This window comes from Trachypithecus francoisi, unplaced genomic scaffold (genome assembly GCF_009764315.1).
Source record: "Trachypithecus francoisi isolate TF-2019V2 unplaced genomic scaffold, Tfra_2.0 Lachesis_group2, whole genome shotgun sequence".
NCBI lineage: Eukaryota > Metazoa > Chordata > Mammalia > Primates > Cercopithecidae > Trachypithecus > Trachypithecus francoisi.
Window position 1 is genome coordinate 110257132 of NW_022681465.1, and position 21942 is coordinate 110279073.

The following is a 21942-nucleotide window of genomic DNA, read 5'->3' on the forward strand; positions in this document are numbered from 1 at the left end:
CAGCCTGGGCAACAGAGCGAGACTCCGTCTCAAAAAAAAAAAATTTTTTTTTCAAGAATAACTATACAAGATTTTAATTATATGTACTGGCTTTCGAACCTAGCATGCAAATGAAATGAAACTTGTAGTAAAAGTATATGTCCTGGTGCTCACCTTGTGGTCATCATCATGGCAGGAAAAGGGACTCTATCTAGAGTTACTGTGGCACTTCGTAGCTATGGAAAGTTTCTTCTTTGCCTTAATTTCTCTGAATACCATCCTTCTCTATCAACCTTCTACTCCTGCAGTTGCCATTAAACAACTGTCTTGCTCATTGAAATGTTCCCTTGGCAGAGACTGATTTAGGCTGTATCTTTTGTGAGTTCCACATGTAAAATTTCTGTCTAAGTTCCTTGTACTTCCCGAAATGTTTCATTATGCTTCTGGTACTATTGTTTGGTTCTTTTCTTTTTTGAGAAACCAGGGACCCAAGTCAGTGTAATGGTAACATTACAGGCTTAAGGATACCCTGATGTGAACTCATTATGAGAAAGTAATTTCATGGGAGAAAAATGATGGCATTATCTTATTGGTAGGATGAGGGTGATACCCTTATTATTCCTGTAGGCCTCTGCAGACACATGTTACCTACTGTTGAGTAAGTTTGGAAGGTACGTCAGTTAACTACCATTGCATAACAAACCACCTCCAAAACCTAGTGGTTTAAAACAATACCACTTTCTATCTCTCACGAGTCTGCTCTCAGCTGGGCTCACTCATGTTTCTCTGATCAGCTGGGAAGGCTTCGCTTTCTCCACAAGTCTCTCACATCCCTCCAGCAGCTAGCCTCGTCTCACTCTCAGGCCATGGCAGAGGTACAGGAGTGGGCAAGCCCAGCCATGCATGGAAACAAGTGGAAATGCATACACACTTTTCAAGTTTATGGCTGGCAGCCTGTTTGCTAACATCCCATTGGCCAAAGTGACATAGCCAAGCCCAGTGTCAGAGTGGGGGCAGATACAAAGTTGCAGGATATAGGAAGTTATTAATTGGAGGCATTAAATGCAATCAGTCTCCCAGTTAGGACCCCTTAGTGTGAAAGCAAACCTATAGACTTATATTTATTTTTCTTTCTTTTTTTTTTTTTTTTTTGAGACGGAGTCTCGCTCTGTTGCCCAGGCTGGAGTGCAGTTGCGTGATCTTGGCTCACTGCAAGCCCCACCTCCTGGGTTCATGCCATTCTCCTGCCTCAGCCTCCCGAGTAGCTGGGTCTACAGGCACTCGCCACCATGCCCGGCTAATTTTTTTGTATTTTTAGTGGAGACGGGGTTTCACTGTGTTAGCCAGGATGGTCTCGATCTCCTGACCTCATGATCCACCCTCCTCGACCTCCCAAAGTGCTGGAATTACAGGCGTGAGCCACCGCGCCCAGCCTGACTTACATTTCTAAGTCAAGTTTGTCATAGAAGGAAAAAAAAAAGTCCAAATAATGACTGTATTGGGCCTATGTTATGGGCATACACAGGGTAGACACTTTACATGCTATGCAGTGATGATCCTTACAACAACTCTGCAAGGTAGGTAGGAATTGGAGCCCAGAGAAGTTAAATAACTTGCTCAAGGTCACCCAGCCAGTATGTGTTCAGGCAGGGATTAGAATGCCTGTTTGATTTCAAAGCCCAGATTGTTTTCACCATACTCACTACCTCTCAGGGGTACCAACCAAAGCCTTACCTTCCCTCTGACACAATTTTCCATTGAGTTGATACTTTCTGACTAGCTGTACAAACACCTCCTCCAAAATGTTGCTGCAATCCTAAGGGAATTGTGCAATTCTTCAGAAAACCCACACATTCTCCTAAACTGTCCATTGACTAAAAGCATTATTTCCTTCCAGATGGGCATTGGTCCCTGGGCTGCACAGGCAGCTCAAGAATTGTAGCCACTCCCAGCCATGCCAGAGAAGGAAGGGCCTTTAACCTTTAAGATTTGGGGATGTCAGAGAATTAGGACATTTGAGCATGAGCTTTGGAGTCAGACTCACTAGGGTTCAACCACTCGCTAGCTTTATAACCTTGGGCAACTCATTTAACTTCTTGAAATCTGTTTCTTCATCTTAAAAAATGGGAATAAGAACACCTCATTTGCAGAGCTGTTACAAGGACTAAATTTAAATTATGTCTATAAAGTGCCTAACCCAGTGCCTGGCACGTAATAAGTGGCATTACTAACGTTGTTACCATTATTTTGAAGGAGAGCCTTTCCCCTCCTGGGAAACCCTGTTTCTGTCTGTTGGACAGGTCCCCCCCGCCTCCAGCCAGCCTGTGCAGACTTGCTGCCTGCTGTGTCACCGGGAACGCAAAGGCTGGGAAGAAGGCCCTTCTCAAAATGGACTGGTGTTGCAGGGTGAGAAGCTGCCCCCTGACTTCATGCCAAAGCTCGTCAAGAATCTCCTAGGCGAGATGCCTCTGTGGGTCTGCCAGAGTTGCCGAAAGAGCATGGAGGAAGATGAAAGGCAGACAGGTCGAGAACATGCAGTGGCGGTAGGTAACCACTGACAGGGGTCCCTGAATGCAGGAGGGCTGCCTTCCCAAGGAAGTCAGGCTGTTCCCTGTCCTCAGGTGGCTCTCCTTGGGCAGCTCCCGTGCCCAAACACTGAGAGACTTCTGGGCTGCACTGGCACAGCATTGGCAGCTCAAGTTCAGATTTGGGGGAAGAAGAGAAACTTCTGGCAGCCCACCGGTCAGTCCCTCAGGGTGGTCTGCGCACAGGATGAGGGCCCACTCATAAGTACTGGTAGATCATGAGCCTGCTGTCTTCGGCTCTGTGGCAGCTTGAAAGACAACCAGTAAGACATGGAAGACAGAGATGAGTTTGAGGGTCTGAAATGTGCCCTAGTTAGAAGGACAGACACCAGGGAGCCATCTAAGTCTGCTGTCTCATGAATCACGATGGCCAGACTTTCCTTATTTCTCACGTCACTGCAGATCGTCCCTTTTACCCAGGATCAGTTTAGCTTCAGGACTCCTGGCCAAAAGGCCCTTCCTGTCTTTGGCAGCTCTCTACTCCCCAAAGGCCCGCAGTTCACAGGCAGTCTCTGCCCCTACCAGGTCTTTCTCCCCAGTCTCCACACATTGCATGTAAGTGGGACCACCACAGCCCTTTCCCAGCAAAGGCCTGGCCCTCATTTGTTCTTATAGCTGGAGTTGTATTCATTGTGTTTTTGCTATGGCACATGACCTGGAAGACAAGGGGCTCCCTCAGGAAAAGCAGAAGCAGCAGAGGGTCAGCTCCGATGTTTGCTGTTTGACCATGACCCTTTTTCCTCCCCCTTCTCCAGATCTCCTTGTCACACACATCCTGCAAATCACAGTCTTGTGGAGATGACTCTCATTCCTCCTCGTCTTCCTCTTCATCATCCTCATCCTCGTCCTCTTCTTCCTGCCCTGGGAACTCAGGAGACTGGGATCCTAGCTCGTTCCTGTCGGCACATAAGCTCTCAGGCCTCTGGAATTCCGCACATTCCAGTGAGGCCATGCCAGGCAGCTCTCTTGGGAGTCCTCCTACCATCCCCGGTGAGTCTCCAGGCTCAGGAGAAAGCCAGGCCCTATACAGGTGGATAGCTGTGTTTTCCTGTCCACTTTGTTCAAACAAATCATAAGACTGGTTACTAAAATAAGTAAAAGTGGAACTGTTCTGGGGGAAGCAGGGGCAGCTTAGACTTTGACTGTCTCTGGAACTCCTTTCCCCACAACTCTGAACTTGAAAAATACTGCTAGTAGAAAACGTTTGCTTCTCAAAGTTGTCATTGGCTCTGGTAGTTCACATTGAATCAAGAGGGCACCCAGTGAGGTCTGAGTAGAAAGTGGAGTCGTAGGACTTAGATCACCTGACCCCTGCAGCACCACAGAGGATCTGGGCAACCGTGTCTTCCTAGGCCTTGATTTCCCCACCTAAGGGATGGGTATAAAAGCACTGCATTTAAATGCCCAAGAGACTGGCAGTATAAGCCGTAATGGTTATTAGCTAATTTAGCAGCTGTGTAAGTCTTCTTTGGCTCTGAAATAACTCTCAGAGACCCAGAGACAAAACTCTTGGGTTATTGGTTTATTACGTAAATATGATTTACTGTCATACTTCTAAATGAAGGAGCTGGGTTCTTCAAAGTGGTGCTGCCCCCAGAATTATGAGTGTTGAGCAGTATATAATTCCATTAGTTTTTGTACATAAGCTAGAGAGTCATCAGAACCTTCTTCCCACTTCTATGAAATCTGGGGCCCTCAGGGGTCTGGCGTGCCCTTTTGCTTTGCTGCACGTGGCACAGAGGCAGAGCCTGGGCCTGCTGCTCCACTGGCTTCTGCAGATCATCCTCCAGGCCTGAGGAGTATCTGTGTACAAGCAAATCCTAGAGAGACCCTGAGAGACAGAATATACATCCCCTGCTCATGCTACAGAAAAGGCATGGGGCCTTCTGTGGAATCAGCATTCCTAGTACCTTCTTGCTTGGGCCTGGGCTCCTTGAGCCCACTCAGCTGTGTTGCTGCCCACAGAATCTTCTCCAGCTCCAGGGTCCCCTGTGCTGAGAGGCTGTGTCCTCTGGTCACAGAAGCAGGATGCTGTGGCAGTGAGCCTGCGGGCTTTCCTTCCTAGGTCTGGGCTCCTATTCTGACCCCTTTCTCCTTCCTCTGCCCACAGGTGAGGCTTTCCCCATCTCGGAGCACCACCAGCACTCAGACCTCACTGCTCCCCCTAACAGCCCCACCGGCCACCACCCCCAGCCAGCATCTCTAATCCCGTCTCACCCCAGCTCCTTTGGCTCCCCGCCCCACCCACACCTGCTGCCCACCACCCCGGCAGCACCTTTCCCTGCCCAGGCTTCAGAGTGCCCTGTTGCTGCTGCCACCGCCCCCCACACTCCAGGGCCATATCAGAGCTCCCATCTGCCCTCCACCAGCATGCCACTCCTGAAGATGCCCCCACCATTCTCAGGGTGCAGCCACCCCTGCAGCGGGCACTGTGGTGAGCACTGCAGTGGGCCTCTCCTCCCACCCCCGAGCTCTCAGCCACCCCCTAGCACTCACAGGTAAGTGCGCTGCATGAAGGGCACACTCTCTACCCACTTGAACTTAGAATTGTGGACAATTTGGGGGTAACTTTGAGGTGGAAATTAAAGAGTAGACTATGTCTGTCCTTTCATTATTTTTCCAGTTGTAAAGAAGTATGTATTTTGGCCTGGCACAGTGGCTCACACCTACACTCCCAGCGCTTTGGGAGTCCTAGGCAGGAAGATCACTTGAGCCTAGGAGTTTGAGACCAGCCTGGGAATGTGGCAAGACCCCCCTCTCTATAAAAAAATTTGAAAATTAGCTAGGCGTGGTGGCATGCAACTGTAGTCCTAGCTACTCAGGAGGCTGAGGCAGGAGGATTGCTTGAACCCAAGAGTTTGGGGTTGCTGTGAGCATTGATCATGCCACTGCACTCCAGCCTGGGTGACAGAGTTAAAAAAAAAAAAAATAGTACGTGGGGTTTTTTTGTTTTGTATTTTGTTTTGTCTTTAACTTGGAACAATTCAGAAATGTATAAGGGAAAAAAATGTCTTCACAACCTAAGCTTCTACCACTGTGGTATATTTTCACCATGTTTCTGTATATAAATAACATAATTAGATATTTGATATACCTTTCATGTAGTAGTAATTTTTTAACATCATGTCATGATCATTTCCCCAGTTAAAATTCTTCAAGACACTTTTCAATGGCCATATAAAAGCATACTTTATCATTCCCCTATTCCTGGACATGTAGGCATTTCCAGTTTAACCATGATGAATGAGACTGTAGTAAGCATCCCTGCACCTAAATCTGTTTGAATGAGAAATCATGTCCTTTGGGGAGATTCCTAGAAGTAACTCTAAGTACTGAGAAAGGTTATACTAACATATATTTGAAAGATAATTCTTTGGAGAAGTTAGAGGTATATTTTTATGTTAGAAATCAGATCTGTGTTTATCATGCGTTTCTATTTTCTTATTGGAAAGTCTCCTGTGTCTTGCACATGCCGGATTGACAGTGTCTGCAGTCTGCCACCCGCCGGTTTTCACTTAGTGTTGCCCCCTCAGTATATTTGTGTTCTGTTGTGGTGTTCTTAGCCCCAGCTTCAAAGGCTGGAGAACATTGACCGCAATTCATGTTATTGTTCTCCAGTTGCTGAGCATTTGGGTTATTCCGACATTTTAACATTACCAACAGTGTCTCTAAATATGTCTTTGCTTAAAGCCTTTTCCCTCTTTTGGATTTTTCTTGTTGGAATCAAGTTCTCAGAATGAAAAAAGTTACTGGTTAAAGGCTGTTTAGGTGTTTTTTGTTCTTTTTGAGGGTTCTTAATACACATTGAAAAACTGCTATCCAAAGGGGTCTCCAAATTGATGTAACCACCAATGAGTGCTGGTTTCCCATATTTGCAGGCACACTATTTTAATTTTTCTAAAATCAATTTTGTGGCCTGGTGCACCAGCTCATGCCTGTAATCCCAGCAGTTTGGGAGGCCAAGGCAGAAAGATTGCTTGAGAAAGATTGGAGACTAGCAAGGGCAACATAATGAGACCCTGTCTCTACAAAAAATTTAAAAACTAGTGGGGCATAATATGCATGCCTCTAGTTCCAGCTGCTCAGGTTGTGGGGGCTGAAGTGGGACAGGACCGCTTGAGCCTGGGAGATATAGGCTGCAGTGAGCCGACATCGTGCCACTGAACTCTAGCCTGGGCAACAAAGTGAGAGCTAGTCTCAAAATAAAAAATAAAATCCAAAAATAAAAAAATAAAAATAAAATAAAATAAAATCCGTTTTGCTGGCCAGGCGCAGTGGCTCCTGCCTGTAATCCCAGCACTTTGGGAGGCTGAGGCGGGCAGATCACGAGGTCAGGAATTCCAGACCAGCCTGGCCAGCATGGTGAAACCTTGTCTTTATTAAAAATACAAAAAAAAAAAAAATTAGCCGGGCATGGTGGCGTGTGCCTGTAGTCCCAGCTACTTGGGAGGCTGAGGCAGGAGAATCGCATGAACCCAGGAGGTGGAGGTTGCAGTGAGCTGAGATCGTACCACTGTACTCCGTCCAGCCTGGGCAACAGAGCGAGACTCCGTCTCAAAAGAAAAAAAAAAAATCAATTTTGCTAATGCAATAGATAATGAATGGTTGATTTAGATAAACTTCTGTAACCACCACTGATAATGATTCCTGCCACCATGTTTTTTAATCCATGTCACATGCTTAGCATCCTTTCTAGCAGCAGAGAGGGCTGCTTTGGACTGCCTTGGAAGCTGGGTTTCCACACAGCTCCTTGAGCGCCGTCCTTGCTCTCAGTTCCCTTGGACCAGCCCAATGGGTGCTTCAGCTGCTCATGGCCCAACCTAAGGCTTCAGCTCTTCCTGGCTCAAATTATGGGATGTTTCAGGCATATGTCTCATTCTTACCCTGGGAAAATATTCTGTATTACAAGATACCCCAGTGCTTCCTGAAATCCAGAGGCAGAACAGTACAGTGGAGAGAGTAGAGTTTTGCATAGAGAGAAATGTGGGCTTGAGTTCCCCACATCTCCCCTGCCTGCACCCACCATGCACGCCTTCTCAGGGCACTATGCACACCTCTCTTTATCCTCCTGTTTATCATGCATTATTGTCACGGTCTGTTTGCATCCTTGAGTCCTGGCCACCTGTTGGGCAAAGCAGTCAAGTACTCAGCTTCACTCTCCACCACTGCAGAGTGGGGATAATGACACTTATTTTGCAGGACTTTGGGGATGGTTAGAAATAATATGCCAAGGCTAGGCATGGTGGCTCACACCTGTAATCCCAGCACTTTAGGAGGCCAAGGCAAGTGGATCATGAGGTCAGAAGATCGAGACCATCTTGGCTAACACAGTGAAACCCTGTCTGTACTAAAAATACAAAAAAATTAGTCGGGCGTGGTGGTGGGCACCTGTAGTCCCAGCTACTCAGGAGGCTGAGGCAGGAGAATGGCATGAATCTGGGAGGTCAAGCTTGCACTGAGCCGAGATTGTGCCACTGCATTCTAGCCTTGGGCGACAGAGCGAGACTCCGTCTCAAAAAAAAAAAAAAGAAGAAGATGCCGAATCCAGAACCTGGCACAAACAGTGGCTCTTATAGTTGGTGTCCCAGAAGTCACTCGCTTGTTCTCAACTCCGTGCCCTGTGGTTAAGGCAGCTCCACCCACTGCTCCAGAGCACCAGAGTCTGCTCAGAAGCACCTGAGAAAGTGAAAGGAGACTGACCTCATGGATAGCCCTGAGTGTTCCAGAGGATCCATCAGCCCACCAGTGGGTTCAGGCCTATTTACTGAGCAGCTGCTGTGTGCCGGGTTGTTATACTACACACTGGGACCCAAAAACTGAAACAATGCAGCCCCTGCCCTTGAGGCGCACAGTCCAGTTTAAGAGACACATGCGCAGACAGACCGTGACCGTGACGCACAGTAAGCAGAGGATGGAGTGAGGTGTGCACAGCAGCCTGAGAAGGGGTGCATGGTGGGTGCAGGCAAGGGAGGTGTGGGGAAACCTTTCCAGAAGAGCCACATTTGTGTTTGGGATGGGCCTTGAGGGACAGTGCAGGTGTTCGCCCTGTTCTGGTGAGAGGTGCAATGTAGTTGGACTGCCTGGGACCTCTGTGGAGTGGGGCAAGTGAAGGGCAGACAGGACGGCATGTGGTGGTTGGGATGCTTCCTGGGCTCCTACATCACCCTCCCTCACCTCTGGGCCTTCCTCCCCATCATCAGGGATCCCGGGTGCAAGGGGCACAAGTTTGCACACAGTGGCCTGGCTTGCCAGCTGCCCCAGCCCTGCGAGGCAGATGAGGGGCTGGGTGAGGAAGAGGATAGCAGCTCTGAGCGAAGCTCCTGCACCTCGTCCTCCACCCACCAGAGAGATGGGAAGTTCTGTGACTGCTGCTACTGTGAGTTCTTCGGCCACAATGCGGTGAGTGAGCCTGCCCAGGCCAGAGAGGGCTGGGGGCCAGCCCAGGTGAGCAAAAGGAGCACACTGTTCTCCCCAGAGAGACCCCTTTGCTCACGGTGGCGATTACCGCGCTGGGGCCATGAGTCCTTGCACCTGCGTCCGCTCGCTTGATCCTCACAGCACATTCGTGAGATCGGGGTTTTTAAACATTTTGCTACCTTTGCTCTTCTCGTGGTTTCTCTTAAGATTGACTTTTTTTCCTTAGGCAAAAGGAAAGGAAATGGCAGAGAGAAAGCTATGATTCTGATGAGTATGTATACGTGTGTAATCCCAGAGAAGTGAACGCTTGGGCGTGATGAAGGCAGAGTGGAAGCAAAAAGGCTCTCAGTCCCCCAAGTGTGACAGCCAGCCGAGGGACAGGCCGTGAGCACAGATGGCGCCAGGAAGGAGGCTCAGATCAGAGGGCATGCTGGCTCTGGCCAGGGGGAGGAAGCAGTGCAGAAGTCTCATAAGGTGAAGAGGAGAGGGCCTCTGGTTAGGGTAGAGCAGTTGAGGATAGAAGAAATGAAGTAATTAAATTGCTAGTCACCTTTGAGCTACGGGTAATTATCCTCATTTTAGAGATGACAAAATTGAGGCTCACAAAGACTCGGTGACTCGCCCAAGGTCATACAGCTTCCCGGTGACGAAGCCCGGGCTCCAACTTGCTTTCCTGGCTCCCCAGTCAGTGTTTGCCCAGCTCTGCCCTGTTCCCTCCTAGTCCCTTCACCTACTGCCGCCTGGGTTCAGCCTGGCTGAGAGGGTGAAGCCATGTGGCCTTGGTGGCTAATGGTAGAGAGAACAGTTGTCTTGCTTCTCATCACATACTTGGTGCCAGCGGGTGGGAGTGCTATGGGCCTCCCAGGCCCAGGGTGTAATGTCAGCACCTCCCCCCCCCACCAGCCGCCCGCTGCCCCGACGAGTCGGAACTATACTGAGATCCGGGAGAAGCTCCGCTCGAGGCTGACCAGGCGGAAAGAGGAGCTGCCCGTGAAGGGGGGCGCCCTGGGCGGGATCCCTGGGGAGCCCGCCGTGGACCACCGAGATGTGGATGAGCTGCTGGAATTCATCAACAGCACGGAGCCCAAAGTCCCCAACAGCGCCAGGGCCGCCAAGCGGGCCCGGCACAAGCTGAAAAAGAAGGTGGGTGTAGGGAGAGCCCAGCTCTGCCATCTCTCCTCCCTGAGGACCCTCGCCCCAACCCCCAGGACTTCTGGGGCGTGAATGATGCTGGCTGCCAAAAGCCTCAGCTTGGCTCACTGTTCTGGGAAGGTCTGAATGAGTTGGGGAGGCATCAGGGTCAGGGAGCCTGGGGGCAAATAACTGGAGGAAAAAACGCGTCGTGGCCTGAGAAGCTGCTTGTTGGATTCCTCCAAGCTGAGGACTTGCTTCAGTCATGTATTCATTCAGCAAACACTTCTACAAATACTGGCAGCCAAAGTGTGACACAGTTAAGTTCTCACCCAGGAGAAGCTGCCCAGTGGGGAGACTGACACAAAACTGGACAAGCATATTAGCATGTGACAAGTACTGGGATGAGGGAAGTCCCCCATCCTGCCTGGAAATGGCTTTACAAGAGGCTGACTGTGAGTACAGACTCCTCAGGAGGGCCCTCTTGGCAGCAGGCATGGCACATTCCACAGCAGCTTGACAGCCAAAACTGAGCAGAAGAGAGGCGGGATGGACACTGTTGTTGAGGGAGGGCCCTCGAGGCCTTGCGGAAGAGCTTTGGCTTTATCCTACCAGTGAGAGAAGTCACTGAGGGTTTTAATCAGAAAATGCAGTTGGTCACACCTGCATCCTAAGATTACGGCATGGCCAAATGGAAGGTAGCTTGGAGGGTTCCAGGCAGGAAGACCTCGAGTTTGATGCCTCAGGCAGGAAATGCAGGCCAAGGGAGAGATGATTGATGGTGGGGCCAGAGAAGAAGAGAGGGATTTTCAGAGAAAGCTGAAGTGATGGGCCTTTGATCTGATGGCAGGAGAGGGAGATGGAGGCAGGGATGTCTCCCAGGTGTTTGCTTGGTGACCAGCAAGATGGTGGTACCTTTCACTGAGCCAGGATGGGATTTGCAGAAGACAGTGAATTCAGTTGAGGCATGTTGACTTGAAGGTTCCCGTGAGACATCTCAGAGGAGAAGTGCAGGGCTAGCGTTTACCAGTGCAGAGATGTAATTGAAGCCAGGGGAATGAACCAGTCCTCGGGACTGAGGACAGAACCCGGTGAACTATTCCTGGGCAGCCTTCCTGCCAGATGAGCCCCGGAGCTTGATGGCTTGTCCTTTGTGGCTTCATTACCTGTTCACCTGCCTACTCCCAACTGCATCTGCACAGTGACACGCTTGGGAGCCCAGCATCCGAAGAGATTTGGGTGTAACAACCAGCTAGTTCCAGTTCCTGGGTGGTCAAACAGCCCTAGTGCTTTGGAAAGCCGAAGTGATTCACCATCCTTTTTCAGCCCCAAGGACAACCAGGATCCTGCTCCTGCCACCTGAAGTAGTGAGCCAAGGGGTCCCACCGCTGCCTTCTGAAAGGGTCAGCACTATCTTTCTCCCATGCAGAATCACCCAGCCAGAAAGGTTCAGTGGGCTGCAGCAGTCTCTGGCCTTTCCTGGCTTCTTAGGGCAGTGCTTCCCAGTTAGGTCCCCAGAGAGCACACCCGGCAGTTCCCAAGTCTGGTGTGCTTTTCATAAATGTGTGTGCCCATATGTCTCTTCCCCTTTACTGATAATGCTATCTTCTCTCACCTTTTCTTCTGACAAACTTTCCTTCCAAGTTCAGTTCAGCTGTTTCCTCCTTCATAGCCATCCTTTGGTAACTTCCACTCTACTCCCATCCCACTTCACATATCTGGAGGCTCTACTCACTCATCCCACACTGCACAGCTCCCATCTGGCAGGCCCAGGTGGAACCAGGCAGCCCTCCCTTTCCAGACTTAGTCGTGGGGCTACAGGCAGGGACAGACACGCAGTGGCAGTGGCATGCATTAAGTGATTATGGTCATTATCTCTGTAGACAGCAGCCTTCTCCCTTGTCTCCCTCCACCTCCTGGACTTCACAGTCTGGCTCTCCACCAAAGCCCAGCTGCTCCTTCTCTCCTGCCTCAGGAGATGGACAGAGCTTAGCGTCTCTCTGCTCCCTTCTCCCACTGCCAGCCCATGACTCTCTCACCTTGTCTTTGTGTCTTCTGTCTACATGAAAGTGAGAGAGTCATGGGCTGGCAGCAGTAGAGGGGAGCAGAGAGACGCTCACCCTGCTCCTTAAAAACTGCACCCCTGGCTCTGTCATCTGTGACCTCCTGGCCACTCCTCCACATCCACTGAAGACTCTCCTCCCCCTTTCTCTTCTCCCCAGGCCAATCCATTCCTCACTCACTTGAATGGAGTAAGCATTGTAAGTATTAGTAGGAGGGCAGGTAAATTACCCATCTCTCACTCACTCACCAGTACTCAGTTCCTTGTCCCGCTATCTTTCTTTCAGACCCACTCAAACACCACAGCCCTGGGTTCCACCCTAGCCTGGCTCTCCCTTTCTACAGCTCAAGAAAAGCACGTGAGTGAATCTGTGGCAGCCGGCCATGTGGGCTTCTGCTTGCTGAGCTCCCGTGTCACCAGGCGGGCCTCTCATGGTTCCCTGGGCTTCCTGTGCCCTAGCACGTCCATTCCCCACAGTCCTTCTGTCAGGCCTCCAGTCTTCTCAAACCACTAGACCTACCCAGCCCACACCTTATTTTTTGTCAAATAACCTCACTTTCAATTTCAATGAGGAAAAAAGCCATTGTACAGGGATTCTCCCACTGTTTTGCCATTCCCACCTGCAAACATACTTTCTTCCTTGTCATGAGAGTTATCCTTTTCCTGCCTAAGGCCCGTGCAGTACTTTCTTCATCCCTCAGCCCAGTAGTAGGCTCCTGGTCTATCTTAGCCTCTCCTCCGTGCTGTTCCCATCCACATTTCATTGTGCCCATCACTCTCTTTTTTGGAAGCAAACTGCTCCCTGAGACTGTTACCTCTCTCTCAACCCCTCTCCAGCCTCTTTCCTCTCATCACAGCCACATTTCTTGAAAAATGATGTCTGCATTCACTGTCTTCACTTCCACCCATTAGCTCACTGCAGATTGTTTTCTACCCACACCCTCTCCAGAGTCACTGGTGACTTTTTTGTTGCCAAATCCATCCTCCTCTCCTGTTCCTGTCGTATTCTTCCACTAGAGAATAGCTGGCATTTTGTGTTTGTTCTCCTTTTCACGCGTTGTCTTTGGCTCCTCTGACCTCAGCCAGGCAGGAAAGGGAAGGGGGAGTACCATGTTCTCCAGATGTCTTGCCTGCCTGACATCCTTTCTGCCTCCTTTGTGAGCTCCTCTTCCTCCACTTGACCCTCCTTCATGGGGACATCTCCCTGGGAAAGAGAGATGCCATCTAGAAAGAGCCAAATAGTGTTTCCTCCCCGCCCTGCATATCCACGTCTCCAACTGCTACTGGACACCTCCTCATGGACGTCCCACAGGTATCTCAGACTCCGCACATACAAATTTCAGCTTGTTGTCTTTCTCCAAACAGGCCTGCTATCCCTTCTCTGTTGTCTCTCTAGTCAATGGCACCGCCTCCCACCCTGTTGCCTGAGCCGGAGCTCTGGGCGCCAGCCTGGGGAGTGCATTATAGCAACCCGGAGCAGCGTACCTGGAACTGGATCTCAGTTTGACACTTGGCTCAAACACACTTGCTGTATGACATTGGGCAAATCACTTAACCTCTAAGCCTCAGTTTCTTCATTCATAAAATGAGAATAACAGAACCTAAGTCATAGATTGTTGCGAGGATGAAATGGAGCGATGCATGGAAAGGTTGGGCAGAGTGCCTGGCACGTGTGAGTGCTCAGGCAGTGGGGCTGCTGTAGCAGCCATAGTGGCCGTCAATGTTTCTCTGACTTTTCTCATTCTGTCTCCCTACCCATCACCAAAAGCCCTATCCATGCCACGTCGCTGATAGCTCAGACCAGTCGACTGCTCTCCACCCTACTGCCACTACCTTAAAAACCATTAGTAGCTGGACACTGCCCTCGGGCCTGCAGGGCTTTTCACGATCAGCCCCTGCCAGCTTGCCAGCTTTATCTCTCAGCCTCACCTTTCTGACCTTCCTACCCACCTGCCCCACTCAACCCCCACATCCCCCAAAAAATCTGGGCTACAGCTGTACCTTTAAATGATTTGCATTCCCAGAAGATACTGAGCTTTCCCATTTCCAGCCTTTCCGCTTGCTATTCCTTATGTCTAGAAAATGCTTGTCCCACTGCCTTCAGGATGATCCCACTCCTCCTTCAGTGCTCAGCGCAGATCCTGCTGCCTCCAGGAAGCACTCCCTGGTGACCCAGTCTGGGTTGGGAGCATCTCCTCTAGGTTCCCAGATCACCCTGTGCTTTCTTCCATGCAGCATTTGTCACTGTCACTCTGGATTCAACAGGCTGTTTGCTGTTGTCTCCCTCAGCAGACTAAAGTCAGCGAGGCAGAGAATGTCTCACGTATGCTAAACTCACAGGGCCTGGCCTGCTGCCTCACAGCCTCAATGGTCGGTAAATGATCGTCAGATGGAATTGAGAAACATAGGAACTTCTGAAGATCAGGCCTGGGTGTATTGTCCTGGCTCTGCCACTTCCTAGCCGCCGCCGCCTCCTGTTCTTTCCAAAGTCGAGGTTTCTCACCTATAAGCAGAGGGTCATGATGCAGCAAAGACAGTGGCGAGTATTAAAGGAGACATCTATGGGAAGTGCTCATGGTACAAAGCAGAAAGTGTGTGTTTCTGTGCTTTCTCCTCTTGATACCAGAGTGTATATGGTTCCATGTCATTCCCTCCACACCAGTAGTCAGACTTTTTGTTTTAGCAGCAAAACTTTTCTGTGAAATCTGTGTGGTGCTGGGGGAGCGAAGTGAAGGGCCCTTGGTCCTCGTTGGTCCAACCCAAGGCCTCTGAGCCCTACCCACAGCTAGAAAAGCTGCTCCCTGCGGGCCATGAAGCCCAGCCCCACCTTTGCACATGGGAAAGGACCCCACACAGACTCTCAGCTGTCCTCATTATGACCCTGGAATATAGAGATACCTCTTCCTCCTAACTTACAAATAGGGAAAGTAAGGTTCAGAGAGAATAAGTGATTTGTCCAAGGTCCTACAGAACAATTGACTGTAGGAGCCAGGATTCACAAAAGACAAGTGCCTCTGCCTGGTGGGTCGCAGGGTCACCCTCTTTACATTGACTCTGAGGTGGTAGCAAGCCCTGGTTTCTCTCACCAGCTGCCCTTTCATGTTTCTCTTCCTCCATTCCCAAATCAGCTGGAAGTACAGGAGACAGTGGGAATCAATGGTGCCAGGCACACCACAGCCACCTCCTTCCCAAGGGTTTTGGTATCTGCCTCCTGTCTCCCTCTAAAGGCGTCGTTGGCCTTGACGTGGGATGGAGAGGTTGGGAGGACTCTGATCCCACAGACTTTCATTTTGATTCCCTAGGTCCAGGTCTATCAAAGCCAACCAGCAGGGCCTGGCCTCTCTGAGCCTTCCAGGCCTCACCTGGGCAAAGGAGCAGCTCTCACATCTTGGCTGTGTAGGCCAGTGTGGTTGTCCATGCCATCCCATTGGGCACACTCTAGATGTGGCCTTGATTACTTGAGACCAAGTGTGTAGCAACTGGCCTTTCTATGGGAACACCGTCCTCTTCAGTAATACCCAGATATAGTATCAGGAAGGCACATGTCCTCCCAACCAGAGCAATCTCATCTACCCCCACACCTGCCTGCTGTAAGACCCCGTGATGGCATGGCTTTTTCCCTACCAAGCGCAGGGGTAGAGAGAATGCCTCTCTAGTAGTGGTCTTCTTCACATGCATCCCCACTTTGGCTTTACTCCGAAATTATTGTCCCCATTTTGCAGATGAGTCCACTGAGACTGGGGCTCTGGGTGAACAAGCTGTAAAAACCCTACCCTCTGTGGGTATGACTGTACCCCTGCCCCCAGGACATGCACCTGTCTGGCTGCAGTTTGCTGTCACTCCTGCAGGGTGGGTAAGCAGGCTAGGATTTTAAGGCTTTGCCTCCAGCAAGTTAGTGGCAAAGCTGGGCCCCAGGCTAATGGGTCAGGTATCACATTGTGCCTGGCAGTTGACAGCCCCTGCTAAAACTGCCTCTTGTCTTGGCAGGAAAAGGAGAAGGCCCAGTTGGCAGCAGAAGCTCTAAAGCAGGCGAATCGTGTTTCTGGAAGCCGGGAGCAAAGGCCTGCCAGGGAGAGGCTCTTGGAGTGGCCCGACCGGGAACTGGATCGGGTCAACAGCTTCCTGAGCAGCCGTCTGCAGGAGATCAAAAACACTGTCAAAGACTCCATCCGTGCCAGCTTCAGTGTGTGTGAGCTCAGCATGGACAGCAATGGCTTCTCTAAGGAGGGGGCTGCTGAACCCGAGCCTCAGAGTCTGTCCCCATCAAACCTCAGTGGCTCCTCAGAGCAGCAGCCTGACATCAACCTTGACCTGTCCCCTTTGACTTTGGGCTCCCCTCAGAACCACACGTTACAAGCTCCAGGCGAGCCAGCCCCACCATGGGCAGAAATGAGAGGCCCCCACCCACCATGGACAGAGGTGAGGGGGCCCCCTCCCGGTATCGCTCCCGAGAACGGGCTCGTGAGGAGACTGAACACCGTGCCCAACCTGTCCCGGGTGATCTGGGTCAAGACACCCAAGCCGGGCTACCCCAGCTCTGAGGAGCCAAGCTCAAAGGAAGTTCCCAGTTGCAAGCAGGAGCTGCCTGAGCCTGTGTCCTCAGGTGGGAAGCCACGGAAGGGCAAGAGGCAGGGCAGTCAGGCCAAGAAGAGCGAGGCAAGCCCAGCCCCCCGGCCCCCAGCCAGCCTAGATGTTCCCAGTGCCAAGGGCCAGGTTGCTGGCCCCAAGCAGCCAGGCAAGGTCCTAGAGCCTCCCAAAGTAGGCAGCTGTTCCGAGGCTGGAGAGGGGAGCCGGGGGAGCCGGCCAGGACCAGGTTGGGCTGGCAGCCCCAAAACTGAGAAGGAGAAGGGCAGCTCCTGGCGAAACTGGCCAGGTGAGGCCAAGGCACGGCCTCAGGAACAGGAGTCTGTGCAGCCCCCAGGCCCAGCAAGGCCACAGAGCTTGCCCCAGGGCAAGGGCCGCAGCCGCCGGAGCCGCAACAAGCAGGAGAAGCCAGCCTCCTCCTTGGGTGAGTGCACCAGGAACCGAGCGGCTGACCCCTACCCCAGCCAGGCCACGGGGTGGAGGGGCAGCCTTTGTGTGTAGGCAGTGCTGCCCCCAGAGCATAACCCCAGAGGCCTGGCCATGGGCACTGAGCCCTCCTGGCTGTGTCTTCCTAGACGATGTGTTCCTGCCCAAGGACATGGACGGGGTGGAGATGGATGAGACTGACCGAGAGGTGGAGTACTTTAAGAGGTAGGTGTGGGCTGCCTGCTCTCCCACTTGTGGAGGACTCCAGGTCCTGCCCACACTCAAGCCCCGTGTTGTGCCTCAAGCCTCAAAAAGGCCTGCTCCCTTGGCCCTGACCCCTTGGGGAGGCTCACCGCCCCCCCCGCCAGGCCCTCTCCCACCAGCCTGCCTGCTGAAAATCCATGGAGCAACTGGGCAGGATGGCACATCTAGGAATGTGCAAGAGAGACAGGAGGAGGCATGTCACGCCCCCAGAACCAGGGCTTTTTCCAGCTCTGTTCACTTTATTATGTCTTCACTTGCACATTCTCTGCTTTGCCTGGGCTGAGGTCTGCTTTGCCTGGGCTGAGGTCAGTGAAGCAGTCTGGACCAGGAGTCTAGATGGCCATGAACATGCAGCCTACTGATACATGGCATAGGGTTGGGGAGGATAGAAGGGGTGGGGGCTGGCCAGGAGGCCTTCCCAAGAGAGGTGGTAACCAAGTTGAAACCTGAAGAGTAAGAATGAGTTGACCAGACAAGATGAAAAGGTATTCATGCCAAGGGGGGCAGTGAGTACAGATTAGGGTGAAAGAAACACAGCATACAGTCACCCTCCATATCTGTAATCGAAAATATTCAGGAAAAAAAAATAGCAATACATTACTAAATAATGCAAAATGTTTAAAAATTAGTATTTTTAGCCAGGCATGGTGGCTCATGCTTCTTATTCTAGCACTTTGGGAGGCCGAGGCGGGGCAGATCACCTGAGGTCAGGAGTTCAAGCCTGGTCAACTTGGTGAAACCCTGTCTTTACTGAAAATACAAAAATTAGGCAGGCATGGTGGCACGTGCCTGTAATCCCAGCTACTCAGGAGGCTGAGGCAGGAGAATCGCTGGAACCTGGGAGGCAGAGGCTGCAGCGAGCTGAGATTGGGCCACAGAGCGAGACTTTGTCTCAAAAAAATATGTATTTTTACAGGCGTTGGCTCATGCCTGTAATCTCAGCACTTTGGGAGGCCAAGGGGGGGCAGATCACTTGAGGTACTTGAGGTCAGGAGTTCAAGATCAGCCTGGCCAACATGGTGAAACCCTGTCTCTAATAAAAATCCAAAAATTAGCCAGGCATGGTGGCAGTGCCTGTAATCCCAGCTACTTGGGAAGCTGAGGCAAGAGAATCCCTTGAAGCTGGGAGTCAGAGGTTGCAGTGAGCCAAGATTGTTCCATTGCACTTCAGCCTGGGTAACAGAGTAAGACTCTGTCTCAAAAATAAATAAATAAAAATAAAAATATAACTACATAGCATTTACATTGTATTAGGTATTTTAAGTAATCTAGAGATGATTTAAACATATGGGAAGGCCAGGCACAGTGGCTCCCGCCTGTGATCCCAGCACTTCTGAAGGCCAAGGTGGGAGGATCGCTTGACCTCAGAAGTTCAAGGCCAGCCTGGGCAATATAGTGAGACCCCATCTCTTATTAAAAAAAAATAATAATATAATAAAAGTATATGGGAAGAGCCGTGCAGGTTATATGCAAATACTACACCATTTTTTATATAAGGGACTTGTGCATCTGCAGATTTCGATATCTGGGTAACTAATCCCCAGCAGATTCAGAGGGACGACTGTCCTTAACGGAATGATGGAAGCCAGCCCAGCAGAGCTAGAGAGTCAAATACCAGATGAGGAAGGAAGTAGAATCCCAAGGCAGTTTCACTGTCTTCATACGTTGTCCCCTGGACCCAGTCCAGAAGCCACCAAGCCAGCAAAGCTCCTGTGCCTGCTAAACACTAACACCTGAGAGCCAAAGAGGTTGTGTAGAGAACCTGGTTTCTTAGTGATGGGGACATGGTACCTTAGGAGTCCAGTGAGGAAGAGAAGGAACCTCTGATTGTGCTTCTCCTGTGTCCCCCAAACCCAATAGGTTCTGTTTGGATTCTGCAAAGCAGACTCGTCAGAAAGTTGCTGTGAACTGGACCAACTTCAGCCTCAAGAAAACCACTCCCAGCACAGCTCAGTGAGGTACAGAGACCCCAAGAGTTACATCCACTGCCTCTCCCTGTGCTTGACCACATTCTATACCCCCGCCAGACCATTCTGTGCTCTGGGGCATAGGAAGTTGGTCTTTGGGCGTGGGAGCCCTGGCCTGTCTGCACCTCCACAGCAATGGCACAGTTGGCTACAGCCTCCAAAGATCTAGGCCCCATCTCCTCCTACAGCCACTCACCTGTAGGCCTCTGTTCTCCTATTACTCCTCCCTGGGCCCTCCTGCCCATGCTCCTGAAGGTCCCCTTCCTGGACTGGCATCTCCTAGGGCATCACCAGCAGGGTCTTACCAGCTGCTTTCAAAAGTGCCCAGATAGCCATCAGACCCATGGGGGCTGTCCTCACCCCTGATGTTATCAGTCCTTGTGTCAAGTCCCACTTCCTGCCCTGGGCTCCTCAGTGTAGGCTACCAAGGTGCTTCCCAGCTGAAGCAGTGTAAGAAGGGGCCAGCCCTGAGTGAACATCGTGGGGGTGCAGATGGGCTGGGCCAAAGGCTTGTAGGTCATTTAGGCACGGAGGAGTTGATGGCAGCTCCCCAAAGCAGGACAAGTTCCATGAGGATATTGGTAGCCACATTGCCTCCTATAAGAAGAGACCTGGGTGCCAAATGGCTTTGGAATCCTCTCCCAGCCACCCACACAGGTCCTTTTGTCTGAAACAATGATGTACCAGATGATGATCTGGACTGGCAACAGAAAACTGGAGAAGGCACTGGGCCTGGAACCCTACTGATGAAGAGAAGGGCAGCTAGCAGGCAGGCCTTAGGCTGGGCTGGGGGCTGAGTGGCTCTGCAGTTTCGTATCTCAATCCTCAGCTGCATCCCTGGGGTTAGGCCTTTTACGGCTGGCAACCACATAGCTGTCCTGGAGACTATGGAAGGCTGGGGCAGGCAGACTGAGCTCACAAACAACTCGCTTCTCCTATGATGGCCCCACCTGTCTTTCTCCTCTTTCCAGTGCCAGGCCAGCTCCTCTCTGGGCCTAAGCAGCAAACTTCCTGGACCCTCAGCTCCCCAGGGGCAGCTCAGAGAGCCTGCAGCCAGGACAGCCTTCAGAGCTAGGACTCCCTATGACCCTTGTGCTACCCCAGAGTCCAGACCGTCTTCTTTATGCTCGCTTTAGTCCTCCTCTGCTCGGAGCAGCCCCCTTTGCCAAACTGAGATGCCCACAAGCCCCAGAAGCATCTTCCAGATCCAAGGTGCCATCCCGCCTCTCTTCTACACCTCCATGGGAACCAGGAGTAGCAGGAACCCCAGGCACTTCCTCTGTTATCCCTACTGAGAGAAAAGAGATCGCGTCTCCTCCCACAAGCCCAGTTCTGTCATCTGAGAAATCAAACACAATTGTCTCCTTCCACTCCCTCCTCTTGACCCTTTTGCACCTGGTCTGGCCTCTTTTCCAAGATAGTAGATGCCCCTCTCCCCACCCCCTAGTAAGTGCTCTCCTTTGACCTTCTTCACCCTCCCCCGGGCTGTGTACCTAGAGTCAGAGGCAGGAGCACAGCTGCACAGCTGGCCTCCTGGCCCCTGCTGATGGACAGCGAGTGCCAAAGGCTGGATCTACTCAAGGATTGTCCCACACCTTGTCAGGATCCCAGGACTGGGGCTTTGTCTCCCAACCCATTAACCTGTCTCCTCTGCTACAGGTGATTCAGGGAATCTGTTCAACATTTTCAGCCCAGGGAACAAAAATAGCCAGCTGTTTCTGCTACCAGAGACCCATGGGTACCCAAATGGCATGGGGAGGCTGGAGCATGGGCCGTCGCTTACTGTGATTCTGCTCTTTTTTTCTTTCTCAGGCCCTGCCCAGGCTGAGCTTCTTCAGGGCGTCCTGAGGCCCCGACTGCCAGCTGAAGGCCTACAATTTTTCCGTGTGCCCCACCTACCCGCCCAAGACCTTCTCTGCTCCCCACCATCCTGGACCAACCAAAAGCTGAACGGATGCCACACTGTGCTGGGGCCCCTTGACCTCAGCAGAGCCGCTTCCTGGTGCTACGCAGCCTCCACACTCAGAGCCCGTGGACTGGGCTGGCCTAAGGGCCGGGGCTGATGGTACTGCTAGCCCAACACTGCTCTCTTTGTGTTTGGTTTTTTTGTTTTTGTTTTTATTTTATTTTTTTCCAATTCTTTACTTTTGATACTGTGAAGATCTTTCATGCCGAAAGATAAAGCAACATTTGGACACAGAGTTGGCATGTTGGTGATTTGCGGGTCTGGGTGGGGAGGGAGTTGAGGGTGTGCTCAGAAGCATGGGCTCTCCCTTAGTCACTAACCCTAGCATGTGCCATGCATCAGCAGTTTGGTACTGCTGTCCCGTTTTACAGGTGAGGAAACTGAAGCCCATAGGAAAGTGACTCAGCTGAAATCAGTCTGGCCGATTAGGCTCGAGCACAGACTGGTATGACTCTGGCATCTATGCCCTTTTCTCCTGTTGGGAGGTCTCTGGTATGTGAGCCTAGGGCAGCCCCTTCCCCACTCTTTCTTGTTTCCCTCTTTGCAAGATGGGTGAGTTGG

At 51.3% G+C, this 21942-nt stretch overlaps 1 protein-coding gene across 19 annotated transcripts in view; it reads left to right on the forward strand.

Annotated features, from left to right (window-relative positions):
* Positions 1-21616, forward strand: part of FAM193B (family with sequence similarity 193 member B) — a 35372-nt gene extending 13756 nt beyond the window's left edge. For 10 of the 19 annotated variants that reach the window (XM_033179964.1, XM_033179971.1, XM_033179972.1 and 7 more), the window contains 11 exons: positions 2280-2522; positions 3320-3554; positions 4675-5062; positions 8765-8963; positions 9885-10124; positions 12335-12373; positions 12461-12532; positions 16162-17182; positions 17334-17409; positions 19309-19406; positions 21228-21616. In XM_033179964.1, coding sequence (XP_033035855.1) covers positions 2280-2522; positions 3320-3554; positions 4675-5062; positions 8765-8963; positions 9885-10124; positions 12335-12373; positions 12461-12532; positions 16162-17182; positions 17334-17409; positions 19309-19405 — 2610 coding nt within the window. In that variant the 3' untranslated portion in view covers position 19406; positions 21228-21616. The remainder of the gene's footprint in view (positions 1-2279; positions 2523-3319; positions 3555-4674; positions 5063-8764; positions 8964-9884; positions 10125-12334; positions 12374-12460; positions 12533-16161; positions 17183-17333; positions 17410-19308; positions 19407-21227) is intronic. The other 9 variants (XM_033179966.1, XM_033179976.1, XM_033179974.1 and 6 more) reach the window with 4 other exon arrangements.
* The last annotated feature ends 326 nt before the right edge of the window (positions 21617-21942 follow it).